This window comes from Andrena cerasifolii, chromosome 2 (assembly GCF_050908995.1).
Source record: "Andrena cerasifolii isolate SP2316 chromosome 2, iyAndCera1_principal, whole genome shotgun sequence".
In the NCBI taxonomy this organism is placed as follows: Eukaryota; Metazoa; Arthropoda; class Insecta; order Hymenoptera; family Andrenidae; genus Andrena; species Andrena cerasifolii.
Window position 1 is genome coordinate 22,739,677 of NC_135119.1, and position 18,038 is coordinate 22,757,714.

The following is an 18,038-nucleotide window of genomic DNA, read 5'->3' on the forward strand; positions in this document are numbered from 1 at the left end:
AAGGATGACGTTTAGTTGAATTATTGTAAATCATGTTTGGAGCTCGTCGCGATTAATGTGCGTTTCCTACCATTAACAACGTAAATTAAACGTTTCCATGATTTAGCAGCGTTCCGCTATAGGGAATTTTCGCAATTGGTAATAACTGGTTAATTTGGCGCGTAATACGATCGCTTATAAACAGTTTACTGTGTATTTCTCAGGTGTACAAAATTGAAATACATAAATTGTTACAATCTGTGGTTTCCTTTTCAAACACGTTTCCCGTCTTCGAATAGTCGAGTGAAAATACCCAACTTGTCACATATTTCTGACGACAAAGACGTTCTGCAATTGGCAAATATATTTTATATGAACATATTTTTTGATCATCAGACTTACCTATTTAATGTAAATAAGTGAAAGCCGTAAGTAGTTTTACTCGCAATGAGTTCTTTGATTATGTTCGTAGCTAATTCTGTTCCATAGTTACGAACTTCGTGATCATCCCTTTTTATGGATTCTAAAGTATTTAAAATATTCTGTGGTACTCTGACATTACAAATTTTTACCATTTTTTCGAAAGTCGCATAGTTTGGAATCGGAAGAATGCCCGGAATAATCGGGACGTTGATTCCAATTTCTTTGCAATCGTTCGCGAACTTAATAAAAACGTCTGCCTCAAAAACTATTTGAGTTATGATAAAATCAGCGCCCGCATCAACCTTCAAATTAAATTAACGTCACGTTAATACATATATATGGGTGGCAGTTAAATCGAATTACAATAATTACTTTCTCTTTCAAATAAAGTAAATCCAATTCTTTGGACGGCGATTCTGGATGCATTTCTGGATAACCAGCAACACTTATGCAAAACGTATCTCCAAACTGATTTCTTATAAAACGAACCAAGTCCGCAGCGTATGGAAAGTCACGACTCGCCGTTGTGGAATCTATAATTCGATGTACAATTAAAGAAGAAAGCTGGAAAATGTTATCTACCAAAAGTTTCAGAAAAATATATTTCATTACCTCCCCTTAATGCAAAAATGTTGTTCACGCCACAATCTAACGCTTTCTTTAAGATATTTAGCACATCGGCGCGAGTTAAATCGCTGACAATTAGATGCAGAACCGTATTGCTCGGAAATTTATCAATCAATTCTAAAGACGGGCAATTGTTTGTCGTACCTTTCGCGTGCCATGTTAGCGCATAAAACAGAGGACGATATTTATCCATTTCTGTGAAGAAACTAATAGACAAAATTTTTATTTAAAAACTATAAACATGTTACTTATTACATAGTGCGTAACATACGAACCTTTGATAAAAATCATGATTCTTTGCAGGAAAAAGCTCGAAACTACAAAATGCACTGTTTGCATCGATTGTATTTTTTAATAACTTTCTTAGATCTGGATGTTTTGTAGTTTTTGCGAGCCCAGAAGTAGTTCGTATCATTATCGCGTTTACTATATAGCCAACCAATTTTTTGCGTACGTTACGCCTCAAATTACGCGATCGTAAGCGAGGCCTTAACTAGATATTTTGTTCTTACTCTCGTACTATATAAGACTCTCGTTATCGGATTATGCAAGACATGAAATTCATGACTGGTTCCACGTGGTGGTACATTCTGCTGGAGAAATTACTATACCAACAGGAAGTTCATATTACATGTACACAGGATATGAAATTTTTACTAGAATTCTTTAACAATCTATTTAAGTTTTTAATACAAATTTATTCTCATTTCTTTTTTGACAAATATAATTTTCTGCAAACTTCGGTTATTGGGATATCAAACACAGGAGGTATACCACCAGGAACAGTTTCTTTTCTGGAATGCGAATGTTTATCTGTAATTGTTGTAATATCGTCTATATCTGGCGTCATTAGCAGATTTATGGCTGGATAAATAAGAAATGCAAAAGTAGCGAGAGCGGTTAAACCCCAAATTGGAATCGCTATTGCCCAATACTTAGAAGGCCAATACGTTAATCCTAAACGATGTAGAATTTGATCCGGTACTATCGCCCACACCAAGAACAAAAAGAAAAGCATATTCGAGCCTATGTACAAAGCATATCCGTAAACAGATCTTGGTCCATATGGAGCCGGAGTATGCTCCATTTTACATAGGATTATTTGAAATAATTTTAGATGATTGAAACGATGGAAGGTAATGTGGAATGTTTACTCAATAATAATTATAAGTAGGTACAGGTGGACCAAACTGTTGAATAGTCTCCGTTACTAAAATTAAGCTATCGAAAAATGATGTCAACGCTACCCGGACCTTTCGTGCTTCTGTCCCAGAAATTAATCTATAAAAAATAATGCGCATTAATCGGGTAGAAGTAATTGTATATCACAGATCAGAACGTGTATGAACTTACACTTGCAATGAATTATTGTCTAGTATTAATTTTTTTGAAACGCCACCCCTCGAAGGTTCTTTGTCAACTCTCAATACCTGATAAACAATTTCTGCTTCCCTTGCTGATGGGAAAGGTATAGACAAATTTCTGTTCGAAATTAAGGTTAATTATGAAATACTTCGGGAAATATTATACAATATCGTGACATTACTTGTTTCAAAGGATACACAGTAAGATTACTCATGGCATTACAATGGAGATAATAGTGGTGAATAGTGGTCGCTCAATTCATGTACAATAAAGTACTTTTTATGCTACAATCAAGAAATCAATCTCTTAACAATCCATGATGTTTAGATTCTTCGCACGTGTTCTTGGTTGGACACAAAAGGTTACGAGTCGAATATATATATATGTAGTAGGTATAATCATTCATAGATAATGCACCGACATCGATCCTACGAAACAAAACAATTTCATTCAATATTTCGAATACTTTTCACGAAACAAAGGACTGCAACCTTAACATTACCTTCTCATCGTACATTCGACGCTACACATGTGTAACTTGCGTATACGTATACGCGAGTCTAGTAATTTTTTACGAACTCTACTGTGTTTTACCGCGTCCGGCTGATAGCACGCAACAGTTTACACATAAATATAGAGTACCAATTTCCTATAGGCCGCTATGCGTTGACTGAAAATTTCTTAATACAGGAACACATAATCTGATCTACTTGAGGCGTAATGGGTCGAAGGAAGAGCAAGCGAAAGCCTCCGAGCAAAAAGAAAGCCATTCAACCTTTAGACACACAATTTAATTGTCCGTTTTGTAACCACGAAAAATCGTGCGAGGTTAAGATGTGAGTATATATAAAAAGTTCGCTATCGATTGCTATGCTACTTGAATTTCGCATTTCATTGTCTCGTTTCCCCTGTACAGGCACAAGTCAAGAAATACAGCAAAGATCACTTGTAGGGTCTGTCTAGAAGATTTTCAGACTACGATAAACCTGCTTTCCGAGCCTTTGGATGTGTATAATGATTGGATCGATGCATGTGAGAATGCGAATTGAAGATTTATTACCGCTGTATGCAATAATTACAGAGCCTGCAGATTTCTTTCTTCCCTTTCGTTGAGAAGTCAGCATTTCGTAAGATGAATCAATGTCGAGTTGTGTGCAATGTGAGAATGGCAATTTTGAGTCACTTATTTTATATATATATATATCGATAGAGAGATATTATATATACACATACATCCGTACTTTACCTAATTTAGAGCATAATCCTATTATATTAAACTAGATCTTACTAATTTAAGTTATATGATATTCATATAGTCACACGTAAGATCTGTCGTACTTAGTAAATGTCTGAACATTTACCTTTAAAAGTAATGAAAAGTAATGAGATTATAAATCGCATATATTTATAAAAACAGAAAGGACATGTAATGTTTTTTACTCTATGTTTTTATCATAAGAATTGTCATGTTATTATATAATATAGGGACAGCACGAATAAAGTAATTATTATAATTTACGATGTACGTGTTCATGATTTTAACTTAAATTACTCATAAGAAATGCAGATGTATCGAACAATGCATTGTACCCACTGCAGACATAGCCAGTTATTTCGAATACATTTCTTTTGTGTTGCAATACTATATCCATTATTTAAAACGACATTTCAAAGTCTTCAGCATCGAATGGTGCCCAGACCTGAATGTGCTTATTTAAAATAAATTAGTGCAGTTAAGATCGTATTTCCATTTTCACGGGAACGCGGATAATATGTAGTACCTATTTGAAAAGTCTACGCAGAACGGGACGTTATTTCAATTACACCGAGCGAAACTCGGGAAATAAATGTAACTAATTACTATTTGGAACTGGAGAGGCATATTTGATCCAGCTGTGGGTGTCGTTCCCTCGCGAACGCTGAGCGGATGTTTTATAGCGCAGCCAAGATGGCGTTTCACCGAGTGGAATATACTTGTTAGAAAAAGTGCGTGAAAAAAATGCCGCGGAAAGCTTGAGAGCGACGCGTGCGAGCTTAAGTGAACTTGCGATAGTAAAGTGAATTCTCGTAACCTCGTCATGCGGTTCAGGTGAAAAAAGATCGGGAGCCGAGCTCGGAACGATGCGTGCATTAACCCAAATGACAAGGCTCGTTCGCTGATCTTCGGACATTGCGGAGAACCGTGATCGCCGAGCGGCGAACAACGACGCTATGGCGTCCATTCGACGTGTGTATGTGTGTGTGTCATTAGTTTTAATCCGTAATTAACGGCTAATTAAGCAGCCGTGGATGCGGAACATCGGTAGAGCCCGACGTGTGCAAATTTCGCGTGGATGCCGGTCCCTAAACGACGTGACTTCCTGGTGCTAATCGCCGAGCCGGATCGGCTCGTCCGAAAACAAACATTCTGAGCTGCTCTCGTTCTCCCTGTTTGACAGCTCCTACCTTAAATAACTCGGGACATTATGAATATCTCACCGCGATACCTTCGCCTGTGTTGCCACGAACTATGTCCCGCGGCTGTTGTAACCTTTTTGTTAAACAGTACGGCCGAATTCGTTGCTGTTAGAGTCTGTTCGTGAGTTCGAGAATGTGACTAACTGATCTCTCAACAAGTGCGTTCAATTGCAATCCTCCCAGAATGATTCACAGTTTATACGCTATGTTGAAATACTTTGCCTGCCTTAAGCCTTTATTTATATCAATCATATATATTCATGCACGTTATATTCTATGTAAACATTTCTACGCATAAGTTCGTAGTGGCTCGCTTCTATTAGGGCGCATAGGCATTTTAATTTTCACATCGTTGGATGTTTGTTTACGTCACTTCACATGTAACTAGTAAATTCTCTTTTGCACGCTGCACTTCTGTATGAAATAGGAATATCTCTATTATATATCGATATTGTCCGAGATAATTGTACGTGATATAGCAATGTATTCCATAAACGTGCAGGGAATTACTAGCTTTCTAAAATTATTGTACACTGTATTTCAATACTGCAGGATTTAATAAATCTTCACTTCCAGTGCATATTAAATGCATGCGCGACGTAGCAATATCTTTATTTTGTACTCTGTGTTGCATTACGCGTGTCATAGTTTGATTCTTATCGTCTCTGTATCGCTCTGTATGTCTAACTTTTTAATTTTATGGTTTCTCGTACTTTGGCTTATGCAATGAATGCATTGTTGTTTCCTGAAATGCAATTTATAGAGGAATACGTTTCTTATTACAGGCATAAATGGATATGAAATTATGGGTAAATAATGTAAGTGATGCATAGAATAATAGAATTATTAGTGTTACTCAGAAAAGTGTCGAGACATTCCATGAGTTCATACACAATTTTAATGAGACACACCGTGACTTAATGGACTTTGCGACGCATCATGTCTAATAGTTTGGACAGTTTTCTAACACGTATTGGGGACGTCACTATAGAGCGTGTGACTCCTCGCTCGGGCAATAAGCCTAACGAAACATTAATTTCTCATGAAACTTCGACAAATACAAACATGAACAATGTAGAGCCTCAGACAGGAAATGATGAAAGTTCAGAAGAATCTAGCGGTGAAACATCTGATGGGGAACACGACAAGAAAAATGATACCCTACAGTCGGAGGAAATAGAAGAAATACGTTCCGAGGGTTCGGGAGATGATATGGATTTAGATGAAACGATTGATTCGCAAATCGGAGTAAGAATGGAGTCAGAACGGCAGCATCATTCTTCGCCCGAAGAGGATGATGACGAACCAGTTAACATATTGGATACTTTGCCACTGGAAGGTTTGTATAATATTATTTCTTTTATAATTATTATATACAGTAACGTTATGTCATTCTCATGCTTTCTAAATTATATTAAAAGGAGCTCCAATAGAGGGTCAGGAAGTATCTGAAGCTGATTTACTCGGGAAACCAATTTCCAAGGACACGGATGATGAAGAAAGTATAGAACATGAAAGTGACAAACACGAAGGTCATTCCATGGAGGAGGAAAATACCGAGAATAATAAGAGGCATGCTGATTCAGAGCATTCTGATACCACCAAAAAGAAACAGAGGAAAGACAACGGCAGTGATGGAACCACATCAGAATGTGAAACAAAGGCAGAAAAGAAATTGGCAAATATGAGAAGAAATATTCGAGAAGTTATGGATGAAACCCAACTGGACGAAGCTACCTTATCTGCCCAGCGACAGGAGATGGAACGTCTTCGGAGGGTACAGGAACAACAAAGGATTATTCGGGAAGTTCAACGACAAATAGCAATAAATAGGCAAAACAATAAGACGCAAACAAGAGTAATCAGTCTTTTACAAGGGAAGCAAAATCAAGTGGGCACTACGATTTCACAGTCATCTTCATCATCATTTTCACCTACGCCAGTTCGTTTACCAAATACAGTACTTCTTAAAGTAAATTCCGGGTCTGGGACTGGATCCCAGACTGCTTCTAGTATACAAGCAAGTCAAGCGCAAAGAAGGGCGGTAGATGGATCTCGTTGGCAAAAGGGCAGGGGTGTTTACCAAGGGGCGCAGACATCAATTTCTCGAGTTCCAAATCGCTCCACTGGTCCCAATATGTTACAGCAAAGAATACGAATGATGACACCCTCTGTGAGCATATCACCCGTGGTTCCTAAAAAGGAACCTATGGATAGATCCGAATATTATTCGGATTCGGAAATCTCAGACATAGAAGCCGAGGAGGCGTTCCGCGAACAACAGATACTTTCTGCTAAAAAGATGTCTATCGGGCCAAAGTCTCAGAAACCAACTAAGGGCAAAGATGTGGTTACGATATCTAGTTCTAGCGAAAGTTCTGATGATGATTGTATAGTTTTAAGTGATCCGAGCGGAGAGGAAGAAACAGACAACGAAGACGATCCATCCAATTCTGGCATGCACACCAATGATAGATATAACATTCCAGACGAACATGGTAGAGTGTTAATTAACGTGGGTCATCCTGAAACTGAACCTGATGTATATTTAGCTCCGCAGGTAGCTCGTATTATTAAACCTCATCAAATCGGTGGCATTCGTTTCCTTTATGACAACATCGTTGAAAGTATCGAAAGGTACAAGACTAGTTCTGGTTTCGGTTGTATTCTTGCTCATAGCATGGGTCTAGGGAAAACTCTTCAAGTTGCCAGTTTTTGTGATATTTTTTTTCGATGCACCACAGCTAAAACAGTCCTTTGTATTATGCCAATTAATACATTACAAAATTGGCTAGCAGAGTTTAATATGTGGTTACCCTACGAAGACCCTAATGCTCCAGAAAAGCATCACAAAGGCACAAATATCAAATCAGAACCAGGGTCGGAATTTAAACAAGAAGTTAAGGACGAATGCGGAAATCAGAGTGATATATCAAATATGTCGAGGCCTATTAGTACAGAATCAGCTCATCACTTTGGACAAGAAAATACTTCCCAAACTATGAATATTATGTCCGAAAATCCATATGCTCATCAAGGATATGAAACTCACAACATGATGTCTGGATATGCACAAGATAATATGTTAAATAAAAATATGCCGGATACCCCGATACACGTGAGCGAAAATTATCAGAATGATATTCCACAGAATGCTTTGTATAATACAAACCCTAATCCAATATCTAATTTTGATTCGATGAAATCGGAAGTAAATTGCCATGGTATGCAACAGAGATCGAACATGCCAGATACAAAATTTGGAGTGGAAAATCAGAACTCTGGTAACATGTATCCTGGTTTGGAGAATCGGCCACAAGCTCCTATGTATTCAAGCATGGAACCCCGAAATCCTAGCACTTTATATTCTGCTGGAGAAAATCATCACCCTGGATCAATTTATTCAAATTATGATAATTCTACCAACACTTTCCCTAATTATACGAATCGGCCGTCGCAAGAATCAGATCAAGAGTCAAGAAATGAATGTTTCAAAAGTAATTTGTCTTCTGTAAATACCGAAATTAATGTAAAGAAAGAGCCTGAAGAAACAATTAAGAAGGAAGAAGGTACTTGTACGACAAAGGAGGAAATAACGAACGAAGAGAAAAAAGACGTCGAGAAAATTAAAACTCCGTATAGCGTAGATTCTCCAATTGGCGTGGAAACAAGATCGCGACATTTTCGATTGCACATCTTGAATGATTCTCATAAAACTATGACAGCCAGAGCTAGGATAATTCAAGATTGGCAAGTAGGCGGTGGTGTTTTATTAATTGGGTATGAATTGTATAGACAGCTGTCTTTGAAAAAACCGAACAAAGCTAAAAGGAAACGTGGACAGCCTTTCAAAGATACCGTTGATGTCGAGGAAGAGGACAAAAACAAAGGATTATTAGACGAGATGCATGTAGCTTTAGTTAATCCAGGACCTGATTTAGTTATATGCGACGAAGGTCATCGAATAAAAAATTCACATGCTAGCATTAGCATGGCATTGAAGCAAATGCGCACAAAGCGTAGGATCGTATTGACTGGCTATCCACTGCAAAATAATCTTTTAGAATATTGGTGTATGGTCGACTTTGTCAGGCCCAACTACCTAGGAACTAAAAGTGAGTTCTGTAACATGTTTGAAAGGCCAATTCAGAATGGACAGTGTATTGACTCAACGCCGCAGGACATACGATTAATGAGGTATCGTGCACACGTGTTGCATGCTTTACTAGAAGGTTTTGTACAAAGAAGATCTCATTCTGTATTACAAGTCTCTTTACCACGTAAAGAAGAATACATCCTTCTCGTCAGGATGACGCCGCATCAACGCAAGTTGTACGATACATTTATGAATCAAGTAGTTAAAACGCGCGCTGTTCCTAATCCATTGAAGGCTTTCGCTGTGTGCTGCAAAATCTGGAATCATCCTGATATTTTATATCATTTTCTACGGAAACGTCAAGCTAATGAAGAAGATGATTTAGATTTAGAAGAAACTATTGGCGAAAAGCCTGCCGCCGGAGGGAAACGTTCGAAAGCTCGTCAGCCAAAAGGAGAGACTAAAAAGGGGAAGAAAACGAACACGACTATAAAAAATAAACCTGCAGCCAGTGTGCAACCTAATGCTTCTTCATCGTCCAATACTGATAACGTAGAGTCTGACAGCTCGCATACTACATCAAAGCAGAACAATTATTCTAATTACTCTATGCCCGTGAGTAATTCGGGTTATTCGAATTCTGTGCCGCAAAATTCTTATTCTCATGGTTATCAGAATTACAGACCAAACGATCAAACTACGTATTATAGAAATGACAATAATCATGGAGAATATAATGAATTTTACAATAACCAAGGGCCGCAAAGATATGGAAATCAATCGTTCCAAACGTATGCACAGAATCCAGGATACAGTACTTCGCAGAACTATCCCAATCAGTCACAGAATTATATGCCGAATAATGAACAACCTGCGAACAATCATTCGCAACGGTACCCAGCTGCTTCTTCTAATTCGGAATTTCGTTCAGACCAAAATCAAGGGAGCAATTACGAAGTACCTGGAATGTTTTCACGTCAGCCTTATCCGTACCAAGATCATGGACGTAATTATGCATCAAACTTAAATCAAGGATCTAATAACTACCCTCAAGTTCCAAACCAGTCATCTTTTCAATCACAAATGCCAAATCAATCTACGAACATACCAATGCCAGATTACTCTCCGTATACACCTAATCAACCTCAAAATTATAATTCTGCGCCAGCTCAGACAAATTCAATGTATTCACGAAACGAAAGCCAACCGATACAAAATTCTACATTGGGATACGGTACTAATCAGCAGAGTCAGAATCCGGCCCCTCAGACTCCAGCTGCTGGATACATTCCGAATCAGCAAGGGCAGAGCACAGCGCCTGGCCAAAACCGTGGGTTTTCACCTAATCAACAAAATCAAAGCCTTACATTGCAAAACTCTTCTCACTCTTACACTGGCCCACAGTCACAAAATATGCCACTATCTAATCAGCCCCATAACTATCCTACTCAAGTGAATACTAATTCTTCGTCACAAACGTCTCTAACTTTTAATCAGCAGTCTCCAAATCCAATGTCACAAGGCCAGCCTCACACATATATGACAAATCCATCGAGTCAACCTTCAGTTCCACAGAATCAAATGCGTGGATACCCTACATCGGCTCAAAACCAAATTAATGTGCCACAAAGCTCATCTTCATATCCCACAGGACAATCAGCTCCAAATGCTCCTACTCAAACACACGGATACCCTCAAGATCAACAGGGGCCAGTTTCAAATGCACAGAATGCTATGCACGGATATTCGCATCTCGTACCTTCATCAGCACCACAAAATCAGTCATCGTATCCACCTACAGCACAAAACCAAACGGGAGCTCCTTCAGGTCCAAATCATGCGTACAGTTCTAATCACCAGGGCTCTGCACCAATGCCACAGACTCCGACTCACAGATACGGCACTTCCCAGCAGGGACAAGTGGCACAATCTCAGAGCCAGTCTCTTACGTACTCTCAAAATCAACAAACGCCAGCCTCGTCATTGAATCAAAACGATCAACTTTATCCTAGACCAGACAGTCAACAAGCTCAAAACTATACACCGACATCTAATACGCCTCATGAATTCTCAACTGACCGGCAAAGTGGAAGTTCATCTAGTAATTCGACAAATACCTATTCGGTAAGCCAAACACAATCGCAGAACACTGTCCTGTCAAGTTACTCGTCGGACGGCACTCACCAGAATCAAGTGGGTCAGATGAAGGGACCAGAAGATCCTTATTGGCAAAGAAATTATTCCCAGCCATTTCGATCCGATCAGTGCAACGATCCTTATTACAGGGACGTGAATCCGAACGTGAACCGCTACCAAAATAATTACTTTTCATCGCAAAATTATCAAAATCAATCTTACGATTACGCTAATAATCATAATTCAGATGTGAACTCCCGCTCGGATGATTCAAAGTCTCAGCAGTCTACCGCGCATGTTCAAACCTCAGGACCTTGTGATAAGAATAATAAAGAAATGACATCGAGTGTTGGTGTACAAAGTCAACCAATACATCAAAGTAATGTATCTACAAGTTCAAGCTATAGTTCTGAATCAAGTTGCCAGACTCCAATATCGAGATCCATGCAAAGCCTCAGTACATCGCACAGTCCGCGACTAAGTCAGAGTGATTCGATAAAGGAGGATGAAAGGGAAAAAGAAGATTTATTAGACAAAGATAAAGAAGACAAGTCGGATGATGAAATTCTTACAAAAGATGAAGAGAAGGATTGCAAAAGTTTTTCAGGAGGAAAAGAAGATCCTGGAATTCCATACGACTGGGTAAGTGGAATGTAAAGAAATAATAAATAATACTAGGCTACGGGCAGCCAGTTAATGTTTTATTTAATTTATTTGCAGGCAACAGAATTGATGAAGGGCTATGTACCAGGATTAATTGACGCATCCGCGAAAATGACCATTTTCTTCTGTATTTTGGAAGAGGCAATCAAGCTTGGTGATCGTGTTCTGGCATTCTCCCAGTCACTGTTTACGTTGAATCTCATCGAAGATTTTTTAGCTAGAAATAGTTTAAAACATCCAGACGGACAAACGGATGCTTGGATTAAAAATGTAAATTATTATAGGCTAGACGGGAGCACTAGCGCTTTAGAAAGAGAGAAGCTTATCAATGAATTCAATAACAATCCAAAAATTCATCTTTTTCTCGTTTCAACGCGAGCTGGCTCGCTGGGCATTAATCTTGTTGGCGCGAATCGTGCCATTGTGTTTGACGCTTCCTGGAACCCTTGCCATGATACGCAAGCTGTTTGTAGAGTTTACAGATACGGTCAACAGAAACCTTGTTTTGTTTACCGTTTGGTTACAGACAACTGTCTGGAAAGAAAGATATATGACCGACAAATTAGTAAGCAAGGGATGGCTGATCGCGTCGTGGATCAGTGTAATCCAGATGCTCATCTTTCGTTAAAAGAAGCAACCACGTTATCTTGGGATTGGGAAGAGGATAGTCAAGTACAGGATTTCTCACAAACTAAGGACACTTATACCGACGAAGTCATGCACCGTGTATTAGAACGGCACTCCTCGTTGCTCACGAAGCAGCCATTCCACCACGAAAGCCTGCTCGTCGATCGGAAAGACAAGAAACTTAGTCAGGCCGAGAAGCGATTAGCTCGTCGTGGATACGAACTTGAAAAGATGGCTGCCAATTGTTCCCGACCTAGTTATAATTACGTGCCCGGAAATACTGCCACACGCGGTACGATTCAATGTGTAATATTTGGTTACATTAAGTTCTTGCTAAAATCTTTGTACTTTATATACTGTATTATTGCAGCAGGTGGATTACAAATTAGAGCAATTCGAGGTGGTGATAGTAGTACCACATCTAAACCTGTCGCTTCGGTTAGACCGATGCAACAACGTGGTGCTGAGGGATTAGGTTCGCGCGGCGTTACTGGAAGTCGGTGGATACCAGTGGAAGTATGGCAGCGACAAGGAATGAGTGCACAAGAGATGACATTACCTTTGGACGTTGTCATCCCTACCAATTCGCCTGATAAGGGAAGCATCGTGCTAAAAGCTGGACAACGAGTGATGGTACTGAAGAGTCCGAAAGGCATTTATATGCAACTAGAGTCTGGAAAGATTATAGCAATTCGAACGGCCCTCAAACTAAACCAACAGAAACGAGAGGAAGAACCTAAGAAAGGTATGCTGCGATTTCGATTTTGTTTTAATGATTATATATTTTACTCTTGCGAATGAATCTTTTTCTAAGTCTTATGTATTTATGATTTTAGGTGTAGCTTCAATGACACAGAGAAGTTCTAAACCAGAAGTCGGATTCCCATTAAGAAACAATTCGGCCATTTCCATAATACCGAAATCGTCTTCGAGTAATCAGACAAGTGCTCGTCCAATTACTAAGCCTGGAACCGGTCCTAATTACAGGCCATTTGCTGATAAAGAAATTTCGAAAAGACCAAAACCTGTTGCTACCGCGACTGCTAAACCTTATATGAGTCAAGTTACCTTAACCAATCAAGTTTCGCTCTCAAGGTTACCAAAAGTAAAGCAGGAGCCAGTAGATCATTCAGCGCTTGGAGATAATTCGAACTCTTCGGATGGTCAGGTTAGGACGGAGCAGAGGGTCGAAGAAGTCAGATTAGAAGATGTAGTCGCCGAAGTAAGTTCGAATACAGATTATAGCCCTCCTAACCATAATCGTGTATCTAATTCGGATACTGATAATTCCTTACAAAAGTCGTCCGAAGAGAATAACCAAATGTACACTTCGGATAATGTGACTGTACAAGGTGTTCAAACGCAACACGATCAAACGGAAACGGACTTGATATCGAACATTAATAAACAATGTTCTCCTTCGATGGAAAATCAGCTTACAAAAACGAATGACACGCTTACAAATTATGGGCATGCTTTTCAAACTCGGCAAGAAAAGAGAGACGCGTCTAATGATGAAATTATAATTGAAGATGCACCGCAAGTAACGCCTCAAATACAACCACAAATACCATCCCAGATACAGTCGCAAATGCCACCACAAGTATCACAAGTACCGCAACAAATGTCATCTCAAGTACCAATTCAAGTGCCACCACAAGTCCAACCACAGGTACAGCTGCAAGTACAGCCGCAAGTGCAGCCACAGGTACAACCGCAAGGGCCACCACAGGTACCTCCACAAATACCACCACAATTGTCATCGCATGTCGGAACACAATCAACACCCGCTCCATTGCAACCCCTCGTAACGCAACAGCCTACGCCGTCGACTATGCAGGTGCCGCCAACGCCTACGTTACGAAGCACTGAAATTCCTAAAAGTGCGACAGAGTCTACCATTGCCTTGTCTACTGCGTCTGTATGCACTGGAACCAGCACCATGACATCTCCAAAAACGACAGAATCAAGTATACGCGAAATATCTGTACAGGGCGAACCAAACGTTCCACAAGGTTACCCGTATGCCCAATATCCTCGGTACTACGATTACACCGATCCTCGATCGCGATCGTTATCCACTCCGTACGGCACATACTTCCCTGGTGTTCCACCCCACGCGACAAACCCCAGATTGCCAATAGACACCGCCAAGTCACAGCCAGACTTAGGGAAGCCTATGGAGGAAAGGGCAATGGTGAATGTGTCTGCTGCATACTCACAAGTACCTAACACTACTGCCAAAACATTAGCGAATACAACAGAAGCTAAAGGCGCGGAAACAGTGGTAACTACGACGGTTGCTGCTACTCCTAGTAGGGACGATGCGCATATACCTACTGCATTTAGTCATCCCACGAGTAGTCGTTATCCTGGACCTTATCCACCGGGACCGTACGATCCGTATTCGCAGCACTACCCTCCGGCGCCTGGTTCTTCTGCGGCATATCCACCAAGTGGTAAGCTCATATCTTTTATGTGTGATTGCTCATCCATACGATAAATGTGTGCTGAAACTGAGTTTGTGATGTAGGTGCACCTGGATATCCAGCATATGGCGGGCCAACTTATAATACGGATTACGCTCGTATGTACACGGCATTTCACGGTCCTCCTCCCCCAGCGGACCCTTATATACATAGAGGTTACGCGCCACCTTCTACGCATCCGCCTAATTATTATCCTCCCTTTCCACATCCTCCACCACCTTACCCGAATTATTCATTTTTATCGCCATATCCTAATCCCAACATGCCTAGCGAGCCGCAGCCACCTGCTCAGTAGGACGGTTTAGTGGTGTTTCGATGAACGATTAGTTTATTAATAATTTCAAGAGATGTCGCATATTGCGAAAGTTCGAAGGCTGTCGCGGTTCAGAAGCTTAATAGACTGAAGCTGTAAAACGCATTGATGTAAATATTTAGTCACGAGTATTGTATTAAGGATAATCAATTTTGCGCTGGTACTTCCCCGGGAAAGTACCGAGTCTTTGTCGAGGGAGATGGAATAATCTCTATGAACCTTGAACTGTGCAATTTGTTGAAATGTTCAAAATATTTAGCCTTGACTGTCATGCCGTTTTACGATGCGTCTGTACGACTAAATATCATGTCTGCGTTTAGAAGCATACAAGCATATTTCTCAGTCGAATATCCCCGAGTTTCGTGGAAGTTTCGATGGGGTTACTTCATGGACACTTTGGTTTTATAAATTCATCAAATGCTGATTTACGTATTTCCCCGTATTGGTAAAAGTCAATATTCTTGACTTACAAACAATTCTGAATAAAGATTGATGAACGCGAATGACACTAGGGATATTAAGTGGGAAATAATTTTGTAACTTTTAAACGAGCCATACAAAGAAGAAAGGAATGCTGTATACTATCATTTAGCTTTGTGCATAAATGATACCGCAGATCACTTTTGTATATTCTCTGAGGAAAAAAGGAGGGAAATCATTTCGATTAAGCACAATACTGGAGAAAATATAAAGTATAAGAAGAAAAGTAAGAACGCGTTGTTGAGAAAATTTTGTACATCAGCATTCCATCTTCGATTTTATATACACTTAAAATAAAAGTATACATCGCTTAAACAATTGATTCTTCCTCCTCAGTTAACATAAGAAGAGTGATGGATATTTATAAATTACTGGCGAAATGATATGATTTAAAATACCGAAGAAGTTACCGGCACTTGGAAGGCAGTAGAATAACAGATATAACTTTAGAATTTAATACTTTTGTAATACCTGAATTGAAATGTTGTGTACATTCTACGTAATAAGAATATTTTTCATTATATATTGCAACATCATTCATCACTCTTCCATATATGTAAATCGCATACTACCGCGCATCGTTACTTCGGTTCCCATAACTTCAACAATTACTATACATAAAGAATGAAATTTATGCTTCGTTTATGCAATATGCTCTGAATCTATGTGTCACTTCTGACTTTTTACATACATTATACGTACAGTATTCACTTGGAACATTTAGCAGCCAGTATACAGTTTACAGCATCCTTAGCAAGTTGTATATGACTATGTATTACTATTAAAAGTTACGATTTCTGAAATAGGTAATCTCATAGTAGCGCGTAGGATTGTTGTTAACTAGGATGTCTTGCAGTTCATGACTGTCTTGGAACATAGATAGAAAGAGGGACAGGGAGAGCCATGATTTTCGGAAGCGACTTTTCAAACTCGGAACTGTGATATTTTGTCATATTCTCGTGTGATACTTTTGCTTATATTTTTATTTAGGATCAGAGTTTAACTTTGACCCGTCGCGTGGAACTAAATGGGGAAAAGTGATGAGAGTTGTAATTGAGGTCGGTAGTGTACTGGATCGGAATTGTGCATTTATGTTAATGTAAGCTAATCGGGAGTAAGAGCACGAGATTTTTAATCAATTTTCCAAGTGGGATGTAGAGCCGCATGCGTGTTTATCATGGTGCTCCCTTCGAATATTATAGATGAATTATTATAGAGAATAAGCACTCATGCTGCATACTATTAGTATGTGTTTCCCATCGAATCTGTCACGTGTTTGCTACACGCAAAATGAGGCAAACATCGTTACGTGTCGGTACGTGTCACGGCTGCACGTTCTCTAGGTTCTAAGTGTACAGGTATTGCATGACGCGATATTAACGTAAGATGTAACTTTGCAAACAGGCGACAGAATCCATTGTAAAATACATACGAGATTATATTTACGGAGGATGAAACAATTATTTTGTCTCTGTTATAGCTTTTTTGCCATTTACATACTTGTAAATACCCATTATTTACATTTCATACATTATTTATTAGTATACATTATCCATTATTATTGCTTTTTTGATGTCAGAGTATTGCTCTTGTGTAAAATAAATTGTTTACACTGATGAAGAGATTGTTTTTGATTGTAGCGTTGTTATACAGAGAAATTGGAGGCGTATATATAATTGTTTGTATGACATTTACCCTTATGTCTGACCAACCAATCAACTTGGAATTAACACACGGTGCATGTAAATGCGTAGAATTAAGGATCTATTACTTGTATGTCGAAACGATAAGATTGTAATTAAGAAATGGATCTACTCGTAAAAATTTTAACATCCCCCGTGGTAGCACGAATGAAACATTCTTGATTACACACTTTCCTCTATGCACATTATGTGATTCAGAGTCACACGCCAGCTGGGTTTATTGAAAAGTTATAATTTACAAATAAATTTGTAGAAGAAATATATCGTATTCGTCTCAGTTTTTTTTGTATAAATCATTTTCTCTAATTATAATTTTTCTATAAACCATGCTATAGTGTACAAGGAAAATAAAATCATTCGAAACTAAGAGAAACAACCTTTTTTTTGTAACAAGTAAGTTGGTTTGATGATGCTTCACTAATTTAATAAAAAAAAGAAGAAATAAGAAAGTTATAGTTGCTTATGTGCGTAATATTTTCTACTTTGTATTTATTCTTTCCATCAGAAGCTCTTTAGTTGTAACCACATGTTATTTGTTTTGGAATATATTCTTTATACAAAAAAATATAAGAATATCGTTATAGACAAGAAATGTTCGTTATTTGTAGCGTTTATATTTGATACATTACAAGAGTACAAAAGAAAATAGCCTTGCAAAGTATTCATGCGTACAAATAATT

At 38.8% G+C, this 18,038-nt stretch overlaps 5 protein-coding genes across 13 annotated transcripts; 2 read left to right on the forward strand and 3 right to left on the reverse strand.

Annotated features, from left to right (window-relative positions):
• Window positions 1-2: 2 nt before the first annotated feature.
• Window positions 3-1,557, reverse strand: LOC143378970 (methylenetetrahydrofolate reductase (NADPH)). 2 transcript variants are annotated; one of them, XM_076831187.1, is made up of 5 exons: window positions 1,305-1,557; window positions 1,015-1,235; window positions 775-935; window positions 382-704; window positions 3-327 (listed from the first exon to the last, which is right to left on the reverse strand). In XM_076831187.1, exons 1-5 carry the CDS (start codon window positions 1,442-1,444, stop codon window positions 252-254), a joined length of 921 nt encoding a protein of 306 aa, XP_076687302.1. In that variant the 5' UTR covers window positions 1,445-1,557; the 3' UTR covers window positions 3-251. The 2 variants fall into 2 exon arrangements, with proteins under 2 accessions (XP_076687302.1, XP_076687303.1); XM_076831188.1 differs by having other exon boundaries at window positions 1,015-1,224; window positions 1,305-1,440.
• A 149-nt stretch (window positions 1,558-1,706) lies between these two features.
• Pig-p (phosphatidylinositol glycan anchor biosynthesis class P) lies at window positions 1,707-2,116 on the reverse strand. Its single transcript, XM_076831195.1, has one exon. It carries the CDS (start codon window positions 2,114-2,116, stop codon window positions 1,733-1,735), a length of 384 nt encoding a protein of 127 aa, XP_076687310.1. The 3' UTR covers window positions 1,707-1,732.
• Window positions 2,117-2,159: 43 nt separating this feature from the next.
• LOC143378979 (EKC/KEOPS complex subunit Lage3-like) lies at window positions 2,160-5,012 on the reverse strand. Of its 3 annotated transcripts, none has more exons than XM_076831200.1 (4): window positions 4,873-5,012; window positions 2,592-2,822; window positions 2,383-2,511; window positions 2,160-2,310 (listed from the first exon to the last, which is right to left on the reverse strand). In XM_076831200.1, exons 2-4 carry the CDS (start codon window positions 2,606-2,608, stop codon window positions 2,184-2,186), a joined length of 273 nt encoding a protein of 90 aa, XP_076687315.1. In that variant the 5' UTR covers window positions 2,609-2,822; window positions 4,873-5,012; the 3' UTR covers window positions 2,160-2,183. The 3 variants fall into 3 exon arrangements, with proteins under 3 accessions (XP_076687315.1, XP_076687314.1, XP_076687313.1); XM_076831199.1 differs by lacking the exon at window positions 4,873-5,012 and adding an exon at window positions 4,467-4,593; XM_076831198.1 differs by lacking the exons at window positions 2,592-2,822; window positions 4,873-5,012 and adding an exon at window positions 2,897-3,013.
• LOC143378980 (transcription elongation factor 1 homolog) lies at window positions 3,115-3,912 on the forward strand. The gene is made up of 2 exons (XM_076831201.1): window positions 3,115-3,230; window positions 3,311-3,912. The coding sequence occupies exons 1-2, from the start codon at window positions 3,115-3,117 to the stop codon at window positions 3,441-3,443; spliced, it is 249 nt and encodes an 82-aa protein (XP_076687316.1). The 3' UTR covers window positions 3,444-3,912.
• LOC143378947 (uncharacterized) lies at window positions 4,485-17,807 on the forward strand. Of its 6 annotated transcripts, none has more exons than XM_076831100.1 (7): window positions 4,485-4,625; window positions 5,637-6,190; window positions 6,273-11,725; window positions 11,804-12,665; window positions 12,744-13,118; window positions 13,210-14,832; window positions 14,907-17,807. In XM_076831100.1, the coding sequence occupies exons 2-7, from the start codon at window positions 5,791-5,793 to the stop codon at window positions 15,155-15,157; spliced, it is 8,964 nt and encodes a 2,987-aa protein (XP_076687215.1). In that variant the 5' UTR covers window positions 4,485-4,625; window positions 5,637-5,790; the 3' UTR covers window positions 15,158-17,807. The 6 variants fall into 6 exon arrangements, with proteins under 6 accessions (XP_076687215.1, XP_076687214.1, XP_076687217.1 ...); XM_076831099.1 differs by lacking the exon at window positions 4,485-4,625 and adding an exon at window positions 4,872-5,009; XM_076831102.1 differs by lacking the exon at window positions 4,485-4,625 and having other exon boundaries at window positions 5,088-6,190; window positions 13,210-13,595; window positions 13,674-14,832.
• The last annotated feature ends 231 nt before the right edge of the window (window positions 17,808-18,038 follow it).